This window comes from Balaenoptera borealis, assembly GCF_965194805.1.
Source record: "Balaenoptera borealis genome assembly, chromosome: 9".
In the NCBI taxonomy this organism is placed as follows: Eukaryota; Metazoa; Chordata; class Mammalia; order Artiodactyla; family Balaenopteridae; genus Balaenoptera; species Balaenoptera borealis.
The window spans coordinates 59045734-59073325 of NC_138873.1; the positions used below are offsets into that span (position 1 = coordinate 59045734).

Sequence of the window (27592 nt, forward strand, 5' to 3'; positions counted from 1 at the left end):
CGCAGATCGTGTAGTACTGTAGCTTGTATTTATTTTTTTAAAAATCCACCTATAAGCAGACCCCTGAAATTCAAAGCCCTGTTGCTCAAAGATTAACTGTAGTTGAAAGATGGAAATATACTAGATCCTTGAAGATCTGGAGAACCACCAATGAGAGCAGTCTAATCCACATCAGACTTTATGGGAATGACATGTGACATAAAATACTTTTATGTTAAACTACTAAAATGCATTTCACATCTTGATCTAGTACACATGTACATATATAACTGAATCAAAATTTTAAAATAATACCCTTGCTATTTCTGACATACCTGATATTTTATTTCATTTAGTAAAATGCGTATCATACTCAATTTCACAACCTAATTGTCTTCCCCCCCGTGTGGAAAATACTCTTAAGCTACCTCACAACACTGATCGTCTGTGAACAACTTTCAGGTGTGTCAAATTATTAGATTAGCAGCTTTACAATAAATGCAATGTTACGATAATAGAAATGTTAAATACAGATTTCATCGCGTAAAATTAAATTACTGCATTTTTGGCTCTATGTTTCTCCATTTGGTACACATATGTGAATACACACACATATATATGTAATAAAGGAAAAATGTTTTAGGCTGTTTTGCAAAACTGTTAGTCTCTAACATTAAAAGAAAACATTGCTGCTCTAAAAGTTTGCGCTTCATTCCAAAAGAACTCCATTAAGAACGTATTCGGCTTGGTGCCGGTAGGTTTTGGTAGGTTTTCGAGGTCAAAATAACCTTTCTCTCTCTTTCCAAACACAGGAGGAAGAACTGAAGTCGGGAAATCGTATACTTTAATACAAAGCCATGGTGCTGCTTTGGAAGCCTGCAACCACGCAATAACGAAAGCCCGAACAGGGCGTCGGCCTTCCCCATTCCACCCCTTCTCGACGAATTGGAGCTCCAGCAGAAGACCGAGCCGCGCGGAGTCCCGGCCGAAATCCACGAGAAACTCTCGCGAGAGCCTCCCGACAGCCACGAGCCTTCGTGGGAGCCAGTTCCCGTCTCCTTTCTCAGGGCTCCCAAGGGCTGTCTCCTCCCCGTCGGCTTCCTCCGCTACCGCGGGGCGGGCCGGAACTTTTATGCATAGGAACTGATTTACACAGTAGAGTGTTGCCGGCCGGCGTCAAGGAGAATAGGGTGCCCTCCTCTTCCTCTCACCGTCGCCGCCGCGGAGCGGAGCCGTGCAGATCAGATCGAGGAGCGCGGTTACCGGGAGGGCTGGGTCTATGGTCGCTCCGCGGGCCGCTCCGCCGGCTGGTGCTTTTTTATCAGGGCAAGCTGTGTTCCATGGCAGGGAACTTTTGGCAGAGCTCCCACTAGTAAGTGATCTTCCGTCTTCTTGTCCGGGGCTGGCTCTTGGGGGTGCTGTGTGGATGGGGCCTGCGACTCCCCTTGGCCTGGATCCCGGCCCATGTCCCGAGCGCCGCGGAGTCTCCCGGGAAGCGGCGGCGGCCGGAAGCGGGATGAGCTTTTCTCGGACGACTCCCCTCACCCCGCCCCCTGGCCGGGTTTCGTTGGGGGGAAAATCTGTTGCGGGGAGGGAAGGGGGTTCAGTCTCCGGAGAAGGAAGGCTCGGGAGTTGAACTTCTGATTCTTGGTTTAGCTAGGCCGGGGGGTCGGGGGAGGAGGAGGAGCGGAGCCGGTGAGGGTTGGGATGGGATGGGCACAGGTATGGGAAATGTGACACAGTACAGAACTGTGAGGCTGGCTTTTCAGGACAGTTGTGGTTCGCTTTTGCCTGGTATTTCTAAAGTTGGTCGGCATCGTAATCTTTTGTCATTCATCTTCTGTCTTGTGCGGATTTAATATTACTCCGAGGAGAGGAGGGAGTCAGGCTTGTTTCTGCTCATGAACCGCTTTCTGCCACTACCTTAAACCTAGATGGAGTTTTATGTTTGTAAGGTATAGGACAAGTGCTCTCAACATTTGTCCATTTCGTTAGTCTGTGTCTCATACTTTGTTTTAAAAGTGTATTTTCCAGGGACTTTGCCAATATCTTCAACGTTTTTTCATGAATTTTTGTTTCTGTCAGTACCATGGAAGAGCTAGAGTAATATTGAAAACATTTCTCTCTAAATACATCTGTTTAAGCAGGTAGGAAGGTGGGTGATGGGACTAGTTGAACTTTGGGTAGGCTGTACACTGTATACTTGAAAGACGAACAGAACCTGGTAAAGATGATATCTTAGTGTAAATAATTTTTAATGCTAAGAGACCATTAGTAACTAAATTTTGAGTGTGAAGAAGATGGATTCCTATATTGTTCATTCGGTTTTTTAGCCTTTTGCACTAGAAAAAAGAAACAATGGGCTTTGAAACCTGTTTTCAGAAAAGCAGGTTTTCTTCTTGCTATAAATGATTCTGTGGAGATGTGGTGCTATAGAAGCTTCACTTCTGATCATATTTTTATTTTGCACTGTGTTCACTCACTGAAATATTTGCTTGGGCAAAATTAAAATATGGAAAATTTCGGTAGTGAAGAAGAAGTATTCTGGCAAACTTTAAAAGAAGTTGAGAGAATTGACAGGTAGCCAGCTGTTGATTATCAGAAGTTACAGCCCTTTTTCAACTTAAAAAAAGAAAAGATCCTGCCCCCTTTTGATAAGCATTCTCATTATGCTTTCATTTACTGTCGGCTTATCAAAAGGGGGCCAGGATCTATTTTATAAAACCAATTGTTTTTTCACTTTTCAAATATAAAATACTATAATATTAAATGTGCTTTTTTTGAAAACTGTCCTAGCCTCCCAATTCAAATAGCCCTGGAGGAAAGAGCCTCTTTGTCTTGCTCAGATCCCTTGAGAATCACGGAGTCCCTCATCTGCAAAAGGTGACAAATATGAAAGACAAGACAATCAAATATGAAAGACAAGACAAAACAAAAAGATTATGAAAGCCATTGTTTTAGGTGGTGATTTTGGTGAAAGAGGAAAATTGACATGAAATATGCTGTTTTCATGGCTTTAAATTGCCCATTTTAACATTTCTGCTATCAGCATGGCAATTTTTTTTCTTAGTAACATATGAAATAATGGTGAGTCTTACAATCAGTGTAATCTTTTTTTTAAAATAAATTTATTTTACTTATTTATTTTTGGCTGCATTGGGTCTTTGTTGCTGCGCGAGGGCTTTCTCTAGTTGCGGCAAGCAGGCTTCTCATTGCGGTGGCTTCTCTTGTTGCGGACCACGGGCTCTAGGCGCGGGGGCAGGCTTCAGTAGTTGTGGCTCTGGGGCTCTAGAGCGCACAGGCTTAGCTGCTCCATGGCAAGTGGGATCTTCCCAGACCAGGGCTTGAACCCGTGTCCCCTGTATTGGCAGGCGGATTCTTAACCACTGTGCCACCAGGGAAACCCAATCAGTGTAATCTTAAATTTGATGATATGTGGTGTTAATTGGTTTATCTTCCATACTGTGTGCTGTGAGGAAAAACTTTAAAATATTTGTGAAATTTATCTTTTTAAAAACATAAAATGACTGTGGAGAAGAAATTGATGATAATTCTGGAACAGAGAGAATCCTAGTATTTTCCAGAAAGTTAAAGTAGAACACAACACATTCTTTGATCGTGTTGCAGTAAAGCTAGAAGGACACTAAACATTTGCTGGTCGACTGAAGTAATGAACAGGTAACAAAAGTAAAACTACAAAAGCAACTCTGTATACTTTATTGTATCCAAGAGGAAATTGAAAACAGTTACATATTATCTAGGAAATAACATAATGAGATCAATGTATATTCATGTCTATGGGAGGTGGCCAAAGCCAAATTTATAAGGAAACATCTTGAATAACTGAAAAAGAATAAAAATTAAATATTTTACTTAAGAGTATTAAAAGGAAACTGAAATAAACCTATGGAAAACAGACTTAATAAAGTTAACACTGATATTAATAATATTGAAAGGGAAAAAATAGTCAGAAATTATAAGAGCTGGTTTTTTGGAAGGGAAAACCAAAATGGTAGACTAAACTATGCTAGCTGAATAAAGGAAAAAAGGGATGATACAGAAATACAAAATTAGGAATGAGAAAAGTAAATAATCGCAGAAATACCTTTGGGTTATCTCCATTTTCAAAATAAATTTGAAAGCCAAAACAAAGTTACCAGAGAGCTACTTCTTTAAAAATTGCTCCAGGCCCACATTATTTCATGGGTAAATTTTTTCCCACTTTCAAGAGAATCTGCTATTAAAGTTGTTCTAGTTCACACAGAAAGTTTTCCAGTTCCTTATGAAGTCACGATAACACTGATAAAATCTAGCAAAGATAGCACTAAAAACAGTCACTTTTGAATATTGATGTAAATATAAATTACTATCAAACGGAGTCCCAGATTACGTTAAAAGTATAAAAAATGACATTGATTTTGTAGAAATGTAGTCCATATTGGGAAATCTGTTAGTAAACAGTAAAGGAATTAAGAAGACACCTAATAAAATTCGACATCCATTCTTGACTAAAGCTCTTACTAAAACAGTAATAGGATGATTACTTAACATCATAAAAACATATCAGAGCACTAACAAGAGATATTTAATGGTGAAACATTAGGAAAATTAGTATGCTTTTTTTTTTTTTAAAGAAATTCACGTTCTTTTATTTATTTATTTATTTATGACTGTGTTGAGTCTTCGTTTGTGTGCGAGGGCTTTCTCTAGTTGCAGCAAGTGGGGACCACTCTTCATCGCGGTGCGCGGGCCTCTCACCATCGCGGCCTCTCTTGTTGCGGAGCACAGGCTCCAGACGCGCAGGCTCAGTAATTGTGGCTCACGGGCCCAGTTGCTCCGTGGCATGTGGGATCTTCCCAGACCAGGGCTCGAACCCGTGTCCCCTGCATTGGCAGGCAGATTCTCAACCACTGCGCCACCAGGGAAGCCCCAAGGATGCTTCTTTAACATTGTTCTGAATATGCTACTCTCAATGTAATTGATAGGTTAATGAGATATAAAAATGACAAAATTATCAATATATGGAGATAAAATTAACTAGAAAATTCAGTTAATTGAAAAATTATTAGAAATAGTAAAGGTTTGATAAGATGACCAGTTGCAAAATGTAAAAATAGAAAACTTTCTTTTACTGTTGATGGAAAAAAATAATTTACAATAGCAATGGAAAATATGAAATACTCAAGAATAAACTTAAGAAATGTGCAGGACCTGTAGGAAGAAAATTTTTATATTCTGTGGAGAACATAAAGATCTTAATAAATGGAGTTTGAATTCCAGCATTGTAAAGATACCATTTCTCCTAATTGATCTTTAAATATAATGCAATCCCAAAGTAAATTTTGGATGAATTTCCTTTTTGGGGACTTGATATAATGATTCTAAAGTTCAGGTCTTAGAATAATAATTATAATAGAATTGCCAGAAATCTTCTGAAGAATAGTAGCAAGGGGGTTTTTCCATACCAGTTTTTAATTACTCAATTTTACATGTTTTAAAATAGCATCGCAGCAACTTCCCTCATGGTCCAGTGGTTAAGACTCCACGGTCCCAACGGAGGGGGCCTGGGTTCGATCCCTGGTCAGGGAACTAGATCCTGCATGCCACGACTAAAAGGATCCTGCATGCTGCAACGAAGATCTTGCATGCAGCAACAAAGATCCCGTGTGTGGCAGCTGAGACCCGGTGCAGCCAAATAAAAATTAAAAAAAAAGGATGGCATAGGAACAAGAAAAACAAATTAAAAATAGGAAATTATAAAGAAGATCCAAATATAATGATAGAATTATACTTCTTGAAATTCTTTGGTGACATTTGGATAACCATTTAACAAAACATTTAGCTGGATCCCTACTCTACCCTGTATCAAATTCCAGATTGATCACAAATTGAAAGAAAAAAGCCTTAAGGGTATTAGAAAATATGAGGGAATTTTTTTTTTTTTAAATCATTTTGTGTCAGGGAAGGCCTTCCCATGTGTGATAAACACAAAATCAAAGTAAAATACAGATTTGAATAAATACGTGATTCAGATTTCTGCATTGCAAATCATTAAATATTGAGAGATCATGCTAAACTTGGAGACTGTCTAGAGCATATTTGACAAAGAAATGATTTTTTTATCCATAATACACAAATTTTAGATCATAAGATTATCTTAATCATAAAAAAGATGACCATCCCATTAGAAAAATGGTCATGTTAGAGTTAACGATGTACCAAAGAACTATATTTGACCAATAAAGGCGTGGAGAAATGTTTAACCTTAGAAGTAAATTTTAAAAAAAAACAGTGAGATACTAATTTGCCTTTAAGTTGTAAAGTATTTAAAAGATTGGCAGTGACCTGTAGGGTTAAGTATTTTAAGACACCCTCATGTGTCACCCCTGTGAATGGAAATTGGTTTGGAAGGCAAGCTGACAATGCATATCGAAATTACCAGCAAAACTGACCCATTAGTTCTAGGAAATGATTCCAAATATTAATCAAACATACAAGGGTGAATTACAAAGATGGTCATTAAAGCATTACTTGTGATAGTGAAAAAGATGATAACTTACATGCCTATCACCAGGGATTAACTAAATAAATAATGATCCATCCATAATGCTGTGCAGCAATTTAAAAGGATGCTGAATAACAAATTCATTGATGTAAAACTTCCAATACATACTGAGTGAAAAAAGCATGATGCAGAATATTTTTGGGGATCACGTCAATTACGTGTCTATTTAAAAATAGACTAGACTAGGCAGGAGGAGGTGGCTATTGGTAAAATAAATTCTGAAGCAGCTTTTAACATGATTGGAGTTTGTGAAGTAGGAATATTACTCTAGTTACTCATGAACATCTGAGAGAAGAGATACTTCAAATCTAAGGCATCATCTGGTCAGTGTCAATTTCACCATTATTTATCACTAAGAAAGTGTAAACATTACTGCCCATTAAAATGCTAGGCATCACTGGGCTTTCCTCGTGGCGCAGTGGTTGAGAATCTGCCTGCCAATGCAGGGGACACGGGTTCGAGCCTTGGTCTGGGAGGATCCCACATGCCGCGGAGCAACTGGGCCCGTGAGCCACAACTACTGAGCCTGAGCGTCTGGAGCCTGTGCTCCGCAGCGGGAGAGGCCGCGATAGTGAGAGGCCCGCGCACCGCGATGAAGAGTGGTCCCCACTTGCCACAACTAGAGAAAGCCCTCGCACAGAGACGAAGACCCAACACAGCCAAAAATAAATAAATAAATAACATCTGATTGTCTTAAAAAAAAAAAAAAATCCTTAACCTCATTTCATTAAAAAAAAAAAAAAAAAAATGCTAGGCATCACTGAAGATGCATCTTGATTTCAGTCTTAAAATCAATGAAATACACTATAATAGTGACAGAGGTGGGGGTGGGGAGAGATAGACTGAGAAGGAAGAGAGAAAAGATTAGAGCAGATTTTTTTCAGGGCATATTTACATTTATTAGTGAGGTAATTCTCAGTGTCAAAGTTTCAAGAAATGTGAAAAATATTGTCTTTCAAGGTTACTTGTATTTTGTACTTCTCAGAATATTAACAACCTCTTCAATCTTAGAATGTTTCCTGTAACTTTGTTAGTTGATTTTCTGTAGGATGTCTGAATCTTTGCTTTTTCTAGTTTGCAGTGGATTTTGGATAAACAAGATCTGTTGAAGGAACGCCAGAAGGACTTAAAGTTTCTCTCAGAAGAAGAGTATTGGAAATTACAGATATTTTTTACAAATGGTAAAGTTTTTCTTTTAATTGGTTGAATTGGTAAAGTTGGTTACCTCTTAATTAAAATGTTTTTCTGTAGTAATTTGTGATGAACTGTTTTAGTCCCTACCTTACATTTTTATGTACATGTGTATTCTTTTTACAACTTATATATATATATTTTAAAGTGATTTAAAGTCTTTTGTGAATCTTACATGTCAGAGACACTCAAGACGGTCTAAAAGTATTAATCTCCCTAAGCTTTGTAATGCATTATTAAACCCAATTTAAGATTGGCTATAGCAAAGTACTTTGAGGATAAATGATTTTTTGGATTGACATCCTGTATTGGTCACTCCTATCTTACAAGTTTGCTTTGGACAGAAGAGTTTTAGAGTTAAAAGATCCTTGCTCTGCCACGTGGTAACTTTGTCACAGGATCTTTCTCACTCTCAGTTCACTTTTATGCAAACCTACCTCTCTGTTGTTTTGAGGATTCATTTTGGGTTTTTTATAAACTTTATTAAGCAGTAGTTGTAACGCTGATAGGGGTCTAATAATAGTAATAATATGAAGAGTGTTGAAAATACTTAGAAGATAGAGGGGAAATACCTATCATTCAACCTCCTTGATTCAAGAATAGATTTTACTATGAGGCAGTTTCTGTTTTTTTGTTATTGTTTATGCGTACCTATATATTTTTTAACAAATTTGCAATCCTAGTACTAGACCACTGTGATCCAAGTAGAGCTTTATAGCATGTGTAGGTTTTTCTCTTTGTTAAAAATGAATATAGTCATGATTTAACTGCATGGAAGTTATTGTTAAATGTTAATATAATGATATCAGAAATACATTTAACTTTATTATTTTTCTTTTAGTTATCCAAGCATTAGGTGAACATCTTAAATTAAGACAACAAGTTATTGCCACTGCTACGGTCTATTTCAAGAGATTCTATGCCAGGTAGGGCTGTGTTATTTTGGGAATATGTTAATGCTTATTTGAAACTCTTATCTAATGTTGATGAACCTTATATAAGTGAATCGTGTGTTTGCCATAGAGTTGTCCTGATTTTTTTCCATATAAATGTTTTCTATATGAATTCTATTTTCATATATGTTTTTCTATATGAATGACATTTAACTTTGTTTAATCATATTTTAGGTATTCTCTGAAGAGTATAGATCCTGTATTAATGGCTCCTACATGTGTGTTTTTGGCATCCAAAGTAGAGGTATGAAATAATTTTCTGTTTTTTTTTTTTTAAATTAATTAATTAATTTATATTTGGCTCTGTTGGGTCTTCGTTGCTGCGCGCGGGCTTTCTCTAGATGCAGCGAGCAGGGGCTACTCTTCATTGTGGTGCGTGGGCTTCTCACTGCAGTGGCTTCTCTTGTTGTGGAGCATGGGCTCTAGGCGTGCGGGCTTCAGTAGTTGTGGTGGCTTGTGGGCTCCAGAGTGCAGGCTCACTCATTGTGGCGCATGGGCTTAGTTGCTCCACAGCATATGGGATCTTCCTGGACCAGGGCTCGAACCCATGTCCCCAGCATTGGCAGGCTGATTCTTAACCACTGCGCCACCAGGGAAGTCCTAGTTTTCTGTTCTTTATCAAAGTATAGTCAACGTGTATTGGTTAATCTGCCCCAGTTTTCACATTAACTGTGTAAAAATAGTAACAGATGGTGATTTATATAAAAAATTGAAATTTATACAAAATCAAAGAAATATATACATATCTCTATATATTCAATTAACAAAAACTTATGTAGCACTTCACTATGTACCATGTGCTATTCTGACTCCTCTTACAAATTATGACTTAATCCTTATAACAAACTATGGGCTACATAGTTGTAATCTCATTTTATAAGTGAGGAAACTTAGACACAAAGAAATTAAGTTCATATAGCTGATAAGTGACAGCCAGTATTTTAACCCTGGGAGTCTAGTTCCTAATCCCATGCTCTTAACTGCTTTGCTCTTCTGCCTCTGAGGCATTTATTGTTTGGCACTAAGGAGTATTCCATGAATGCCACAGTTTGTCTGCTATAACCTGAGAATGCTCTTCCTTCTCCTCCTTATGCTTCCTGTGTTCTGCTGTCTTCCCTCCCTGCCTCCTGATGATTGGCTGCCTAGCAAGCCGTAGGGGAAGCAAGAGGGAGAGCAAGGATGGGGCGGCTGTAGCAGTACGTGTTCTAATGAGGAATGGTTTGGGTCGTGAGGGTTGAGAAATTAGGTGAGGGAGGGAGGAGAGAGATGGGAACTTGCAGCTGAGACCAAATCTCTGCCCACCTTATTTACCTTTTCAGTATTTTTGAGAGAGCTCAGCTAAATCCAGAAAATAATAGCAGATATTATTAACTGGTCTTGATAATAATCCGTGTAATCTTCAGTAATATGAATCCTTTGTATTATGCTTCTATTTTTAGATGATGTCTTTAGATTAGTAATTGTATTCCTGAATATTAAATGTAATTTACCTGTAAGTGGTAATTTAAGGAGGCAGAACCAGCTCTGTTGTTTTTAAGTTCTTTAATGGAAAAGAAGGTGTTTATAAAAGGCCCATATTATGGGGTGGCTTTTCCAAATATTACCATGTAATTTTATGTATCTGAAGGACAACCAGTATGAGAAACCAAGACAAAATCTTTATAAACTTCTACTCGTGCAGATTAACTTGGAGTTTTAATTTGTCTTGTGTGTTAAATATCTTTTGTTACATGATTTACTGAATAGAAACCTATTTTATGATTTATTAGGTGAAAGTTTTTCCTTTAAGAATTTGGGGTAAAGAATTATTCCTGGAAAAAGATGTATCCTTTCATATTTGGTTATAGCATTTTTAAAACTCTTTAACTATGACCAAATCTTTCTGTGTTTTGTCCAGTTGTGTGAGAATTGTATTGAAATGGCATTTAAGAAGATGTCTCAGGCATTTAATTTTCAGTATCAGTTATTATGGTGCGAGGTTTAAATGTAAATATAAATACATACACAGGCATACATATCCACCCCCCCCAAACACACGCAGTTAGATAAGGATGTAGGTTGAAGGTTTTTGAACAGACTGTATTCAGTTTAGTTTCTTCTGTTGGCTAAGGAACCAATTCTTGATTTTTCAGCTTTAAAAATGAAGGCTTTGGGGAAATCCCTAGTGGTTCAGTGGTTGGGACTCCACACTCTCACTGCCAAGGACCTGGGTTCGATCCCTGGTAAGGGAACTAAGATCCTACAGGCCACACCACACCACACGGCCAAAAAAAAAAAAAAGCCTTTAATAACTTTATAAGGTTAATCAAATTAAACGAGACTATATGTAAGGTGGATCACCTCATAAATTTTTGTTATTTTTACAGTGGCAGTATATTAAGTTCAAAGAGGAAATGGGAACTGACATCTGAAGTCTTATGCTAATCATTCTTGTCTTCCTGTTCCGAAAAGAAAAATAATTGTTTGTACAGTCTTTTGAGTTCTTTTGGTGATATTAAAGTTTATTTTCTTCAGAGAGTCAACTGTTTTATTACTAAATTCCCTGAAGTACCTGTTTGTTAGTCCAGGTTCAGCTGAAAGGAAGCATACTTAATACTTAGTCTGGCAATTAAGTGTAGAATCTAAAAACTCTTGGAAACTAATTTGAGTGCAAAAAACTGGCACTGTCACTTTAGGGTCTGGTTTCTAATTTGGTACCTTCCAATAATATTAAATTATAAAATTACTTAAGCATTTGTGTTAAAGTGTAGTAATTTTAAGGAAAGGTCATAAATTTAGAGATTTAAGTACATCATTCTTCAAGTAGGTAGATAAACAGACTGCAAACATGGGAGGAACATAGGAAATGCTCTGTTTTGAATAGACCTCAGATATACTTAGGTTCATTGGGTTACTATGTACCTAATCTCTTTTACTTTTCTTTTTCTAGGAATTTGGAGTAGTCTCAAATACAAGATTGATTTCTGCTGCTACTTCTGTATGTAAGTGCAAAAAATATATCCTGCTTTAAGATTGTAATTCTAAAGAAAGCTCCATAGGACATAGATGTTTTTCAGTTTATGAGACCTATGAGAGATTAGTTGGGTCTGTTAAATCTCCTGAGGTGAGATCACCTTTATGCCTAATGTATTTGGCTAAAAATTTTAAAATACAAAAAATTTTAAAACCACTTAAAGTATTATCTCTAAGACATTACTTTTAATGCTAAAAATGAGTAGTAACTATTGAGCCAAAAACATCAACTCTGTGGCTCTTAATTTTATAATAAGGTTAAGAAAGAATTTTTATTTTTCAATTTTATTATACTTTATTACTTCATAACTATCTATTGTGTCATTCTTGTGGGTGAAATAAACTATTTCTTTAGCAATTGTAATTATGTCTTTGATGGGGATTGTGTTTTTTCCCTCTTTATGGAAAAATATGGCACAGAAAAATATGCTGACTCTTTAGTCTGTAGAGCTGATTCTAAGCACCAGTTCTGTCTCTAAGCAGCAGCTGTATAACCTTGAACAAGTTGCTTTACCTTTTGGCCTTAGTTCTTTGCCTAAAAACATGGGGTTTACGTGCCTGTGAATCATGGCATTAAAGGAAATAACATTGTAAAGTAGCAATCGTAAAGTATTGTACACAAGGTAATAATATTATGCTGTGTTCCATCTTCATAGGTTAAGCAAAAAGATATCACCTAACAAAAGATAACTAAAATTATTATTTTTTTACTTCTGTGATCTTACACAGAAGAGGCAGAGGCATTTTGTATTGTTTCTGAGCCAGAATTTCATATTTTTGGGGTCATTTCCCTTTCTGAAAGGAGTGTAATAATCTAATTCAATCTTTTTCATGTCATATCTTATTTTGAGGATAGAAGACTAATAATCAGTTTTGCCATAGAATTTAATATGTCAAATATATCCCATTGGTGAAGTATTGAATTGCCCTCTGGAAAATCAAAATTATTAAAAAAATTGAAAAATGACTGCAAGGAAATCTACCAGAATGTTAGCAGTGCTCATCTCTGAGTAGATTATAGGTGCCTTATTTTTTTCTTAACTTAGTCTCTGTTTTCCAGATTTTTTAGAAGGTGTATATTTTTGAAAATGTAAAATACCTATTACCAAGGTTTGTTTTTTATTTCTCATGCAAAGGCTAAAAGGCACACTCATATTCATTTTACCAATGAATAGGGAACTTTATAGTAGACTATTTTACTTATTTCATAAATTTTATAGTGTATTATATGGCCCAGACAGCTTATGTTTCAAATTTCAGCCCCAGTGCTTTCAACATGACAAATTAAGCAAAATATAATCTCTCTGTTATATGAGGATATTAATAACATCTATGTCATACGGTTGTTGTGAGAATCAAATAAGTTAATATCAATAAAGCTCTTAGAACCGTGCTTTGCTCAGTGTGTTAGTTTGCTAGGGCAGCCATAACAAAATGCCAGAGCCTGCGTGGTTTAAACAACAACAATTTATTTTCTCATGGTTTTGGAAGCTGGAAGTCCAAGATCAGGGCGTCAACAAGTTAAGTTTCTCCTGAGGCCTCTCTCCGTGACTTGCAGATGGCTGCCTCACTGCTGTGTCCTCTTATGGCCCTTTCTCTGTGTGTGTGCATCCCTAGTGTTTCTTCCCTTTGTAAGGGTACCAGTCCTGTAGAATTAAGGCCCCATGCTTATGACCTCATTTAACCTTAATTGCCTCTTTAAAGGCCCTGTCTCAAAATACAGCCACATTGGGGGTTAGGGCTTCAACATGTAAATTTGGCGGGCGGGGGGGGGGCGCATAATTCAATTCATAATACTCAGTAAACTGTAGCGGTTACTATCATTGTCATCAACAACAGCATCATTATCACTGGAAAACACCGTACTGGATGCAGTGGTGGATATAAAAATAAATACAAAGAATTTAAGGACAAGAAAATAAGACATCAATATACAAATATTAATACAGAAGAAAATAAGTGGCATAAGAGAGTAACAGAGAATGTAATCAATGTTTTTTTTTTTTTTTTTTTTTAATTTTTGCTTGTGGCTTTTTTTTCAAGTTTTATTTATTTATTTATTTATTTATTTTTGGCTGTGTTGGGTCTTCGTTTCTGTGCGAGGGCTTTCTCTAGTTGTGGCAAGCGGGGGCCACTCTTCATCGCGGTGCGCGGACCTCTCACTATCGTGGCCTCTCTTGTTGTGGAGCACAGGCTCCAGACGCGCAGGCTCAGTAGTTGTGGCTCACGGACCCAGTTGCTCCGCGGCATGTGGGATCTTCCCAGACCAGGGCTCGAACCCGTGTCCCCTGCATTGGCAGACAGACTCTCAACCACTGCGCCACCAGGGAAGCCCGTAATCAATGTTTTGAGTGGGAAAAGTTGATTTGTTAGATGAATCCAAAAAGGCTTAAATAGAATTTGGTGAAGGAAGAATTTGAACCTGGGGAAATGCAGGGGAAAGATAGTCTAGGAGCATTGAACAGTTTGATCAATATAAGGAAAAGCTACTGAGTTACATTCAGTGAATGGTGAGTAAGGAAATAGTGGGAAATAGCCCCCCTACCTGGCTAAGGCCAGATAATAGATGGCCTTCTGTGAGGAATCTGCAGCTTGTTCTGTTGTCAGTGGCGGTACCTATGAAAGCTTTATTTTTCAACATGAGGGTGATGCCAGAGTTGTGTATTAGGAAGATGATTCTGGCAGAATTATGTAAGATGAATTGGAGGAGACTGTGAGTCGAAGTAGACAGACAAAGTTTGAAGTTTTTCATGTGATACAGCATGGATGAACCTTGAGGATATTATGATAAGTGAAATAAGCCAGTCACAAAAAGGTAAATACTGTGTGATTCTACTTATATGAGGTACTTAGAGTAATCAAATTACTAGGCATAGAAAGTAGAATGGTGGCTGTCAGGGGCTGGAGGGAGGGGGAAATGGGGAGTTGTTGCCTAATGAATATAAGGTTTCTGTTTTGCAAGAGGAAAAGAGTTCTGGAGATGGACGGTGGTGATAGTTACATAACAGTGTGAATGTAATTAATACCACTGAACTGTATACTTAAAAACGGTTAACAGCAGAAACTAACACACCATTGTAAAGCAATTACTCCAATAAAGATGTTAAAAGAAAAAAATAATGGTTAAAGATGGTAAATTATATGTAATGTATATTTTACCACAATTTAAAAACTACCGGGAGTTCCCTGGTGGTCCAGTGGTTAGGACTTGGTGCTTTCATTGCCGTGGCCCTGGGTTCAACCCCTGGTCGGGGAACTAAGATCCCGCAAGCCACGTGCCATGGCCAAAAAACCCCCCAAAAAACAAACAAAAAAACTCACCGAAAAAACCCCTTTCTGAAATAGTTTTATATATACAGCAAACTGTAGTGAGTACTGTCACCGCTGGGTGATGTAAGAAGTAAAGCTAACAATTTTAAGGTAGGAAAAAACTTTTAAGTTATTGAAATAATAAGGTAAACACTAATGAAGGCTTAAAATAATGTTTTGGTAGCCAGCAAGGAGAACAAGCAAGCTAGGTTTGAATGATAGAGTCAGCAGGACTTTTGAAAAGAAAAGATTTAAGAAGAGTCAAAAATGATTTTTGAGGTTTCATGCCTGGGCATTGGGAGGTGAAGGTGGTACTGGAAGAGGAGAATGAGTGGGTTCTGAAAAGAATTAGATTTACTCTTCAACATTCTGAGTGTAAATGTATCAGTAGAACATCCTCTTAGAAATGTGAAGCCAGTAATAGAAATTTGAGACTTGATACCTTTTAAGAAAGAGAGCTGCATAGTGTCTTTCGCTGCAAAGAAGATGTATACCAAATAAAAAAACCAGACCTTTGGGTTTGTGATCAGGCAGGAAATATACAAGGTGGACCTAGAGCATCTTATAGTGCCAATAAGTAAGTAAGTACTCAAAAAAAACAAAAACAAAACCCAAAACCAAACCCCTCATTAATGGCGGTATGTCAAAGACATATAGGAGCCAACTGAAAGAGCTTTCAATGGCCAAAGCTGGAAGAATTTGAGCAACAAAATAAAAATAATACTGCATTATAACCCAAAGTATAACCCAAGTATGAAATAAATATTCATCTGTCCATACTGATATAAATAAATGATAGCATAAATAAATAAATGGGGGGGGGGACAAATCTCCCATACAGAAGAATTTCAAATAATTTATATAGCTAACTCCCCCCTCAAGTAGAGGAAGCATAAATTCCTACTCCCTAGGTGTTGGCTATGCATAGTGACTTTTCTTCTAATGTGTACATTATGAAAGAAGGTGGGAGTATAATTTTACAGTGGAGAAACCTGACAAACACTGTCTCAGCCAGGTGATCGAAGTCAGTATCAACAATGATAAATGACATTAACAGTATGTACTTTTGCTGTAATATAATGAAATGGCACTTCACCTCTGTGGTCTTCCTTCTGAAAACCCCAAACCCTGGTCTAATCATTAAACATCAAATTCCAATAGGGAATCAACCTACGGAATACTTGACTGGTTCTCCTAAAAACTGTCAGTCATCAAAAATAAATTATGTCTGGAAAACTGTCACAGCATACAGAATCTAAGGAGACATGACAAGTAATGTGGCGTCCTGGAAGAGAGCCTAAAACAGAAAAAGGACATTAGGTTGAAAACTAAGGAGATCGGAATAAACTATGGATTTTAGTTAGTAATAATGTATCTATCTTAGTTCATTAATTATAGTAAATGTACCATACCAATGTAACATGTTAATAACAGAGGATTCTGGGTGAGGGGGCGTCTTGGTCTGCTTCAGCTGCTATAGCAAAACACCAAAGTCTGGGTGGCTTAAACAAGACATTTATTTCTCACAGTTCTGGAGGCTGGGAAGTCCAAGATCAAAGTGCCTGCCTTGATCCGTTCCTTGGTTGGCCATGATTAGCTTCCTGGCCTCCAGACAGCCTCCTTCTCAGTGAGTTCTTACATGGCAGCCTACTCAAGAGTCTACTTTTAAAAAGTAGAGGAATATAATTTGGTAGAGGTTTCATTTGTTTTGCTTTAAAGGGAAATTTGAGCATATTGGTAAGTGATAGGACAGATTTATTGGAGGAGGAATAGTTAAAGGTGCAAAGGAAAAAAGTTGACTGTCAGTTGAGTAGATGAAAGCAAGTGCACAAGTGGTAGGGGTAGCAATAGAGAGGAGAGATGCATTTTCCTCCAGGTCAGAAGAAAAGAATTAGGAAGTAGAAAATCAAAACGCAGAGCAATTTTATCATGGAATAGGAGAGAAGTTGACAGCATCAGGTAAAATCTAATTCAGTAAGTTAGGTGTCAAGGTCCAGGGGTTAAGGATGTAGATTTGCTTTATATACAGAGATAATTTTACCTTGTTGATTGGTTAACGTTATGTAAGTACCTGTTTTGCTTGTACACTTCATATCTTGCTTACATTAAATGGATTTGTGGGGACTTCCCTGGTGGTCCAGTGGTTAAGACTCTGCGCTTCCACTGCAGGGGTGCAGGTTCGATCCCTGGTTGGGGAACTAAGATCCTGACGCCCCGCGGCATGGCCAAAAAATAAAAAAATTATAAAAAGGGGGGGATTTGTAAAACTCAGTAACCTTGATGGGTACATTTTTAAATTAACTAAAAAGAGAGGAAAGGAAAGGTTAAGTAGACATTTCCTAATGTCAAGTTTAAATGCCTTAGGTTTCAAATCTTGGCAAATGTTACCTATCTAAATTAGCTGTTAGAATAGTCAATTCCTACCATTTTTGAGGAGATAGAGGATTAACAGTTTTTTCGTTAGTACTTTCTTAGTGACTAAGAGTGTGTGTGTATATATTTGTGTGTGGTATGAAGAAGGTCCTAGAGACCTTTGCACATATATTCATGATTTTATTAAAATACGTCTTTTGATAAAGAAATACCTATTATAAAAAGTTTAGAAAGTTCAGATTAGTAAAAATCCTTAAATCTCAGAGATAACTACTGTTAACATTTTTTGGTTGTATTATCCTTCCAATGTTTATATATATAGTTGACCCTTGAACAACACAGGGGTTCGAAGTGCTGACCCTCTGACCCTCTGCAAAGTTGGAAAATCTACATATACAACCTTGGTTCATGTAGTACCTATTTATTGGAAAAATCTGTGTATGCGTGGACATGCACAGTTCAAACCTGTGTTGTTCAAGGGTCAACTGTATATATTTACAAATATAAACATATATATATATACTTGTGAACACATATATAACCCATATTCCTTTTAAGCTAAATTACTAAATAGAGCAATACCATTCTAGAGCTGGAAAGATTTTAGAAATGATAAAAGCCAGTGATTTTTTTTCCATTTCCTTTAGTTTTTAAGCAGCAGAACTCTTTCTTAATATATTAAATATATCATTGAAACTCTCTAACTGTAATATAGATGGGGGCCTAGGGCTTTCTGCCACTCAGTCTTTCCCCTTGCCTGAAAACAAAAAAATCTGCGTCCCTAAGCATATTCAAGAGCTCCTACTAAAAATTAAAAATGATTTAGCTCTACCTCTAATATTTTACATTGTATTAAAGAAGTTTTGTGTTCATTCACTCCCCATTTTCTCAGTTTAAGTTTTGTTTGTTTGTTTGTTTTCTGCAGTGAAAACTAGATTTTCATATGCCTTTCCAAAGGAATTTCCTTATAGGATGAACCATGTAAGTATATTGTAAAAAATAAAACTACTTGTTAAAGCTGTATGTAAACTAGCTACATTTTATATTAAAATAAACTGAATAGTCTCCTAGAAATGGCAGTTTCAGATTCTACGAGAATACGGATTTTATTTCTAAATTAAAGCTGAAGTGCTTCTACCGTTTAAAAAAATACTTTGTAGCAGTGGTTATCAACCCTGGGTGCCCATTAAATCACGTTGGGAGCTTTTTTAATAATACTGATGTCAGGGCCTCTCTGGATCAACTAAATCAGAATTTTCAGGCTTGAAACCTGGACACTGGTATTTTCTAAAGCTCCCAGGTGGCTACTAATGTGCAGCTGGGGTTGAGAATTACTGTAATGGAACAGAATGAAAGCCATACTTGAAATTTTACATTATTTTAGAAGATGCATTTCTATTGCCATTTTAATAGGCATGTTTTTCTTTTTCCACCTTGCAAGGGATTTTTTCATTCTATTTAAATTGTATTTTTGTTTCATTTTCAGTATTCTATTATTAATTTGTAATAGAACAAGAAGAACAGTTAAGTGGAGATAATTACATTTTTGCATTTGTTGAGTGGGAAGTATATTGGAAAATCTGAAGTTTATACAGGATTATTTTAAGTAAAAAAAAGTAATAAGAATACTTATATGAGGCTGGCTTTTCCTTACAAGGATTAAAATGTTTCATAATCACAGTTGCATGCATTGTATAACAAGTAATTGTTTACAGCATGTGTTCATTCTGATATAAGCTATTGTGTTTTCTTGATTTAAAAAAATTTTAGTAAAAATTTTTGATAAATGTCTAATTACATTCTTAGGTTAGACTAAGTAGACTCATCTAATTTGGTTTCATGTTGACATTTATAATCTTTTTTTTTAACAGATATTAGAATGTGAATTCTATCTTTTAGAATTAATGGTAAGTATATTTCTTCCTTGTGATTAATAGAGTAAAACTTACTTTCAAATTTAGTGAAGTCATAAATTTAAAGAAATAATTGTAGGGAGGTGCATTTTAAAACCATCCAAGTGATATGTGATGGTAAGTCATAGTACCTAGTGGCATCATCACCTATATGCTCTTGGAAGCCTGTAAAATAGTTTGTATATACTACTTAGGATGGGAAATTTTTTCTGTTCTATAGTAACTATAATAAGAGGATTACAAGCAAACCAGTCAGGACATTAAACCACTGTAAATTATTTGCACAATTTGTGTATGTGTGTGGTGTTATTTAAAGATAGATTATGTCTTTGGCAGAATTCTGCTCCTCCAGTTGGGAATTACGGATTTATAGGCTAATAAGAGGTTTCAGTGTGTTGCAGATGTGACACTTTGAGTCTCTAAGGGAATGGATGCTGACTGACTGCCAACCGATTTACCAAGGTATATTTCAGAGAGAGCACTGCCTTCACTATTACAGTAGAGTTTAGGGCTGCCATACTGCTTGCTTAAGAGAATAAGAGGGAAGCAAGCATGAGTTAGAAAAATACATTTTGAAATACACAATTAAAAATCAGTTGGGTAATGGTAAGGTTTTTGTGTTATAATAAATCTGTTTTTATACATACACATTTTTTAAACTGTTTCTAGGATTGTTGCTTGATAGTGTATCATCCTTATAGACCTTTGCTCCAGTATGTGCAGGACATGGGCCAAGAAGACATGTTGCTTCCCCTTGCATGGTAATTAGAACAGAAGTTATTCATAGTGTAACATGTTATTAGCTAGGAAGGTTGACAATTAAATATGAAGTTTAGTATTTTTAAAGTAATTAAACTAGTGCCCCAAGATATTTTATGTTGAGTGAAATATCTGCTTGTTGAATTCTAATAACTATACTGCTATAAATGCTAAAATGATAGATCTTTAAATTATCTATTTGATGAATATTTCTAATAAAATTTGATTCTTATTAAAAACAGACTGTTTACGTGAAAATTAAGATTGTTATCTTTAAACTATAATGGAAAAGAATATGAAAAAGAATGTATATATATGTATAACTGAATCACCGTGCTGTACAGCAGAAATTAACACAACATTGATTTCAACTATATTTCCGTAAAATAAATTAAATGTTATCTTTAAAATAATCAGAATATTTTTGGTGGTATTCAACATATATATTAATTCGTTATATAATTTCTGGTTTCCTATCTGATTTTCTAATTTTTGGAAAATTAGAAAAATGTTTATCTTATATTAAAATTTATTGTGAGGTTTTAAAATTTTAAATATATTTAGCTGTAATTTTATTCATTAAAATATGCTTATTCATTGTCACATTCATGTATCCATCTTTTTCCTTTGGTGTTCACCTTTATATCTGTGTTACGGTAATATAAAAGAGATATAAATATATACAGATATGGGAAATCTGGCCCTCTCTGGAGGGTAATGTACAATCATATGAGGTAGTTCTGCTTTCAGTAATAATATGATTTACATTCCTATAGGAGGATAGTGAATGATACCTACAGAACGGATCTTTGCCTACTGTATCCTCCTTTCATGATAGCTTTAGGTATGTAAATGTGGTGTACCTTTAGTAGCTAAATTGTTGTATACCTATTTAGGTCATCCTAAAAGAAATTTCACCCTATTGTACTTTATGTTTTTATGTTCCTTGAAGTAATAGACTATTCCTTGCATGTGAACTTTCAATAATATGAACTGCAACTATCACAAATCAGGATTATTGTCCCCCCACCCCCCTTTTTTGGTAAGTTTTTTTTTGAAATCGTTTAAAATAATTTTAACCAGTGTCTGAATAGAACATTTTTGTTTGTTTAGCGGGAGAAGTTTGGAATTAAGCCTTCTAATACTAGTTGTAACTTATATAAAATAACTAGGTCTTCTTTTATTTCCTGAGCCCAATTAGGTCCTCAGCAGTGAAGTAAAGGAGCCTTTTGTGGTCCTTAATGCCTTGCTAGAGGGAAAGTTAGCCACCATTCTATTATCTGTGGAAGGCAGTACTGTCATGAGTTAGAACAGATGGTCCTAGGTTTAAACTTTTCTTCCTTTACAATTGTGGGAAAATTATCTAACCTTTCTGAGTTTGTTTCCTTAATTGTAAAATTGGGGGAGGGTACTAAAAACTCAGTATAGAGTTGTTACAAGAATTAAACGAGTTATCTTTCAAATAATGCCTGCCATATGTTAGGCACTTGTTAGTTTCTCTTCCCTTTCTGTCTTGTATTCATTTCTATGACTCTGTCTTCTTGATTTTCCCCCCATTCTTTTACCAGTCCAGACTAATTTTTGTTGGTTTCTCTTTATTCAGTTACCCCTTAAATGTTAATGTTTCTCCACCTTCTTACATGAGGGGTGGTAAATAGGTTATACTTTTGTAGTACGGGAGGCTCCCTGGAAGGATTCTCAAGTGGCATCTGGGTTCAGTGGGAAGGAGTACTGGGATCTGCATGGGTAGGAAGGCCATGTGCCACATCTTTGTCATCCCTGCTGTTTTTGTTCTTCCCGGGTAGTCTCACTGAGGCCCATGGCTTCTGCTATCTCTGTGTGTTGAAACATTTAAATTTCTTTATTTAACCAAGATCTTGCTCCTGAACTGGTCTTTATATCAATCTCTGCCTTTTGGATAGCTTCCTTTGGCATCTCACTGGCCTTCAGACTCATGATTAGGACTGAACTCATCAGTTTGCCCCCAAACATACTCTTTTTCCTGTCTTTGCTATGTTGGTGAATAGCACTAGTTACCTTAGTTGGAAACCCAGTAGTTAGGCTCTTGCATCTTCCTCGATACCTACATCTAGTTGGTAACCAACACCTGTTGTGCCGCACTCTTTAGTAATCTCACAGCCACTTTCTCATTTTTATCCAGGTTATCACAGCAGTCTCCTTCCTGGCTAGTTGGCCTCCAGCATCCCTGTTCTCAGAGAGCCAGTCTATCCTGCACACTTGAGCAAGGCTAGCAGTTCTCAACCAGGGATAATTTCGTTCCCCACAGGATTTTTGGCAATGTCGGGAGATGGTTTTGGTTGTAACAGCTGGGGTGGGATGCCACTGGCATCCAGTGAGTAGAAGCCAGGGGTGCTGCTGAGCATCCTGCAGTGCCCAGGGCAGTCGCAGAGAATTGTCCAGTTCATAATGTCAGTAGTGCTAAAGTTGAGAAACTCTGAGCTAGAAGGAGCTTTTTAAAATGCAGAATTGGTGCTTCAATTAAAATCTTGCAGTGCTCCTCCCAATTTCTGGATAAAATCCACAGCTTCTTTTTACCATTTATGGATATATCATTCTCTGCTCCCACTCTCACCTTTCTCAAAGACTTGGCTCAGATCTCATCTCTTCAGTGACACCGTCCCCGACTCCGCGCTCTCTGCATCACCTCAGTCTGGGTTTAGGATGTCTCTTTCCCTAATTTACTCTGTGTATGCCCTGTCATGGCATTTTCCACTGTATTTTTATTACCTGTTTTTATAATTTGTCCTTTAGCCTTTCAATCCTTCCTGAACCTAAGCCCTACTTTATAAATAGCTTTCTTTAACTTGGGGCAACCAGAATGTCCGTGCACGTTTGAGTTGCTGTTTGCCTAGAATGTCATTCTTAGCAAAGTCATATAGGTAACCAGACCAGGGAATATAACATTTAACAAGCTTGTGTGGGATCAGGGTAGGCAGGCTGCTTGAGAGGAATTATATTAGGCAAAGTTATGATGTAGACTGTTGTCTTTGGGCTCTTCCACTATCTTTGTTAGTTTATATTGTAAGTAATGTATATAATTACATTGTATGTGGTGCATTACATTTTTTTTTTTCTCAGCTCTGTTTGATTACAACACTGAACTCTGTACTAGGGTGCCCAGTTTTCACCTAACTTGATCATGCGCTAATAACTTTAAAAAGCAGAGGCAACACTGCTTTTAACTGAAATACCAAAACACAGTAGTGTTGAAATTTATCAGTATATTGATTGGCTGGTTTTTTGGTTTGTTTGTTTTGTCACTCTGACTTTTGGGTGCATTTTGACCGCTACTGTGTACTGCTAGGCAGGGATCCTTTCCCTGCTCTGATTTCCTCAGTGGACTTCTTCCTCTCTGATGTGCCCTCTCAAGGCAACTGCATCATGGCTAGCTCACAGTGAGGAGCAGATGTCAAGGACCTTAATATATATATAGCCCAGTAACTTTTCCTCCTTGTAAGATTAAGTTGATGGGATGGTCAGTGATAACTATTATATGAATCTATATAATTTTTTAAAAGAATATAAGAAAATACACATAAAAATTTAAGTGAGTATCTTATTCTGAGTCCATACATTCCATGTTTGCAGTTAAACATGGACCTTTGTCTCTCATTTTCTCTCCAGCTTGCCTGCATGTAGCCTGTGTTGTACAACAGAAAGATGCCAGACAGTGGTTTGCTGAGCTTTCTGTGGATATGGAGAAGGTAATCTTTAAAATTCCCTTAACTGAATATAACTTGAACATTTTAAAGTTAATGTCATATTTACTTACCATGAGCCTAAAATTCTTAGCCAGGCTAAGAATATTTTCGGTAAAGAAATGGTAAGAAATGTGTTGGCAAGAAGAACTGATGTTGACCATTTAGGTTATATTTCTCTTCAGTTTAGGATTAAACAGAATGGTAAATTTATGTTTGATTGGTTGCAAAGTAGCCTCTAATTGCCAGGGTTATTTTAAAAGCTACCTAGTGACTACTGTAAACTTCTGTAACACGGACTATCTCCTGACAAAGTGATTTTTGCCCTTCTACCTTTTCTGCTGAAATGTTCTAGAATCAATCCAAGGTTAGGTCTACTCAGATGAAGAAGAAGGGCTAATTTGGAAACTGGATTTGACAGATTTGTATAGCTGCCGGTTTTTGAGCACCTTAACTCATGTGCAGAGTAGTTAGTAGAGAATCAAAACAGTCTTTTGTGCACTACCTCCCATTAAACTGTTTGAAACAATCGGTGTTAGAGGAGTGTACTCTATAGTGGCATACTCTTTCATGATTTAGACCTCTATTCCTAGTACCTCACTACTTTGTTTTGGTTTAAGATATCAGTAGGTAGAAGGAAACCAGCTGCAGAGATGGATGAGGATAGACTGAGCATACACATGCTTTCACATTTATCAGGATTGTCTAACCTAATCTGAAGGACAGAGACTATCTTTTCACAGTTTTCTAAGGGATGTCTAGGATATGATGTGTGTTCTTTGTATACTAAATGTTGCTTGATAATTGGCCATTGAGAACTTCTCAAATATTTTCTTCTAGATTTTGGAAATAATCAGGGTTATTTTAAAACTGTATGAGCAGTGGAAGAATTTTGATGAGAGAAAAGAGATGGCAACTATTCTTAGTAAGATGCCGAAACCAAAACCTCCTCCAAACAGGTACTTTGTAGACTTTAGTTACTGATTTTGTTTAATTATATATTTCATATGCATTATCATAATTTTTCATAGATTATGTTGTTTCGTTTTTGTAAACTTTCTTCCAAAACTTCATGACATATTTTTTCTTTTTTCTTAATTTGTGACTTGATAGATTGAGAACGTCTCATTTAAAAAAATACATTAATCTGATCATCTGTTAAGTAACTTTTCCTAATGCAATGGCAGGTCTATTACAGGTATCCCTCAACATATGATTATATACTGTACATAAATTTAAACAGAACAGAGAGAGGCAAGTTCATCTAAAATTCAGGGATAAAGAATTCTGTAGTAGTTCCATGTCAGTTTGACTTCTTCCCCCCACTACTGGCTGTTATCCTATTTATAAATTTCAGTAGCATTTTTCAAAAACGTAGATGATTGATCTGATATTGTAAAGGTAAATAAATAATTTTGGCTTTTGAGTGACTCAAAGATCCATTGCAAACAGTAACATAATTTTGCTAAGTATGAGTCACTTGTCCTAAAAAGGTTTTTTTGTTGTGGTGGGTTTTTTTGTGTGTGTTTTTGTTTGTTTTGTTTTTTTTAATAGGATCTGTTCATTTAAGTTCAGTGGTTCTCAGCTCTCACTGTACATCAGATCGTTTGGGGTAGGGAAAAAAGGTCAGAAGGGAAACAAAGAAATGCTACCCATCTTAATCATTTATTAAGAAAAATAAATAAGTTATATAACATTAAGATAGATTTGTAGATCTGATATGTTAATGTTACCATTTGGAAAAAATTAATACTTGACTTATACAAGGAGCTGTTTAAGGCAGTCATTCAAACAGCTGCCTTTGGATGCATTTTTTGCAGAAATTCCCTGAGTGATTCTTCACTAGTGGCAGGGCCTGAAGCTGCAAGATGATGATGGACAAGATAAGGCAATAATCCTATTGCCACAGTTACTGGTATTTTCAGTTTTAGTTTTTATTTTAAATATTCAGCGTTTTCCAGGAAATTACCATATTTCTTTCTGACTTTTAATTATAAAGGTTTGCTGTACTTACGTATGGTTTTATTATGCCTTTGGACAATAATTTTTTTTGGAAGAACGCTTCTTGATTTTCCTAATTAGTAGGAATAAGATTTTCTATGTACAATTTAATTTTATAGGAAATTTGTCTAGAAGAAGCTCTAATCTCTATGTTGAGTGATACCTGTAATGACAACAAAATCCCATACCTTAATTTAAATTTTTGAGTGTAATGGACACTAACTTCCAGAATGCTTGTTATGTGTGAGGGCACTAAGTTACATAAGAATAAAAACATAAAACCAAATGTTAGTCTTCTGGATTTTAATTTTTCCACATCTGTATCTTATAATTGGGAACGTCTTTGTTTTGTAGAGTTGTAGCGCGGAATAACTTTAAAAATTAGTAGGTTTATCAGGGTGTTGAAAACAAGTCTTTTAATTGGTGTAAAATCTCTTTCTTCCCCACTTGAACAGTGAAGGAGAGCAGGGTCCAAATGGAAGTCAGAACTCTAGCTACAGCCAATCTTAAAACATTCCGAAGAATTCTGTAGTGGACCAGTTGGAAATAAACCATTGGACAGATTTCAATAATGTCTTCAATGGAACACAAATGAAAATGAATAGCTTGTTTCTGTCAAGCATGTTGGGAAGTGATTTTATTTTTGCAAAATAAGTTTTTCCTTACCGAATTTGATTCTAGTACATGATTGATTAAAATCTATTGTTTATGAAAGTTTGGAAAGGTTCTTAGGGGACCTACAGACAGACATACATAGACATTTGAAAGTTAATAGCTTTTGATTAGTATAATTTTTCTTAATTTGGATAATAGAAATTGTTGCTTTTTTATTAAGCCAGGAAAGATGAAGCATAATTTGTTTAAAATTCTCTTTGGTCATTGAGCGACCAAAAAAGGAAATAAAAAGTCAAATATATGAGGGGTTTTTTTTCCCTCCTTAAGTTAAACTTTAAAACTGTATTTAAGGAATCAAATCTTACAAAATCCTGGAAGGTTTTGGTAATGATGATGATAATTTCAGGGAAATTAATCAAGTACCTATTGATTTTAAAGCGTATTTTATTCAGTAGTTTTGGTATCTTGCCATGGAGGATACTAGCCCAGCCTAGCAGAAAAGTGCAATATGTATAGCATATTTTGACATTTTAAAAGTTATATTCCATAACCATTTTGAAATGCTGGGCAAACATAAAAAAAAAATCCTATACAAAGTTATTTGCATTTAATTCAGTTAATCAGGCATTTTGAAAGCTAATTGGATAAAACACCGTAATAGTGAAATTTGGTAACATTTTAATGTTATTTTTACTCTACTGTGAAAAGTTTTTTATATGACATACACACCCTAGTTTATTTTTGTGTCTTAGTGTGGACTTACAAATTTACTACAGGTATCCTGAGCCAGGAACACAATCAGGTTGCAGGCCAGTTTGATACTGGCTATTCTTAATTCTCATATGAGTGTAGGACTTCAGACTAAATGTTATGTCAGTGGGACTGTGCTGTCTGTGGAAGTTAATAAATTACGTGATCATTTTCTTCAGACTTGAAGGAGAGTGATAAATAAGATTTGGAATCATAGGATATTGATGTACAATTTAAGGATTAAAATTTTTTATAAATCAATTGTGAACAATGGATTATTAAATGTTGACTTCCTAGTATAAAACTGCAAGAATAAAAGTAAATTCTCCAGCTATATTGACTAATGTCTTGAATTTATCTTTTTGAATCTGCCTTATGTTGTCTTCTGAGTCTTTCTTCCTTTGGATAAGTATTAAAGCCTTCATAGTTTATCAAGTGGGTAATTAATTTCAA

At 36.1% G+C, this 27592-nt stretch overlaps 1 protein-coding gene across 2 annotated transcripts; it reads left to right on the forward strand.

Moving 5' to 3' along the window:
* CCNC (cyclin C) lies at window positions 1-27473 on the forward strand. Of its 2 annotated transcripts, XM_082405368.1 has the most exons (13): window positions 1-1351; window positions 7619-7725; window positions 8577-8661; window positions 8863-8932; window positions 11618-11669; window positions 18308-18363; window positions 19254-19289; window positions 19965-20056; window positions 20831-20898; window positions 23700-23779; window positions 24614-24732; window positions 25594-25688; window positions 26230-27473. In XM_082405368.1, the coding sequence occupies exons 1-12, from the start codon at window positions 1320-1322 to the stop codon at window positions 25643-25645; spliced, it is 849 nt and encodes a 282-aa protein (XP_082261494.1). In that variant the 5' UTR covers window positions 1-1319; the 3' UTR covers window positions 25646-25688; window positions 26230-27473. The 2 variants fall into 2 exon arrangements, with proteins under 2 accessions (XP_082261494.1, XP_082261493.1); XM_082405367.1 differs by lacking the exon at window positions 25594-25688 and having other exon boundaries at window positions 17-1351.
* Window positions 27474-27592: the final 119 nt, after the last annotated feature.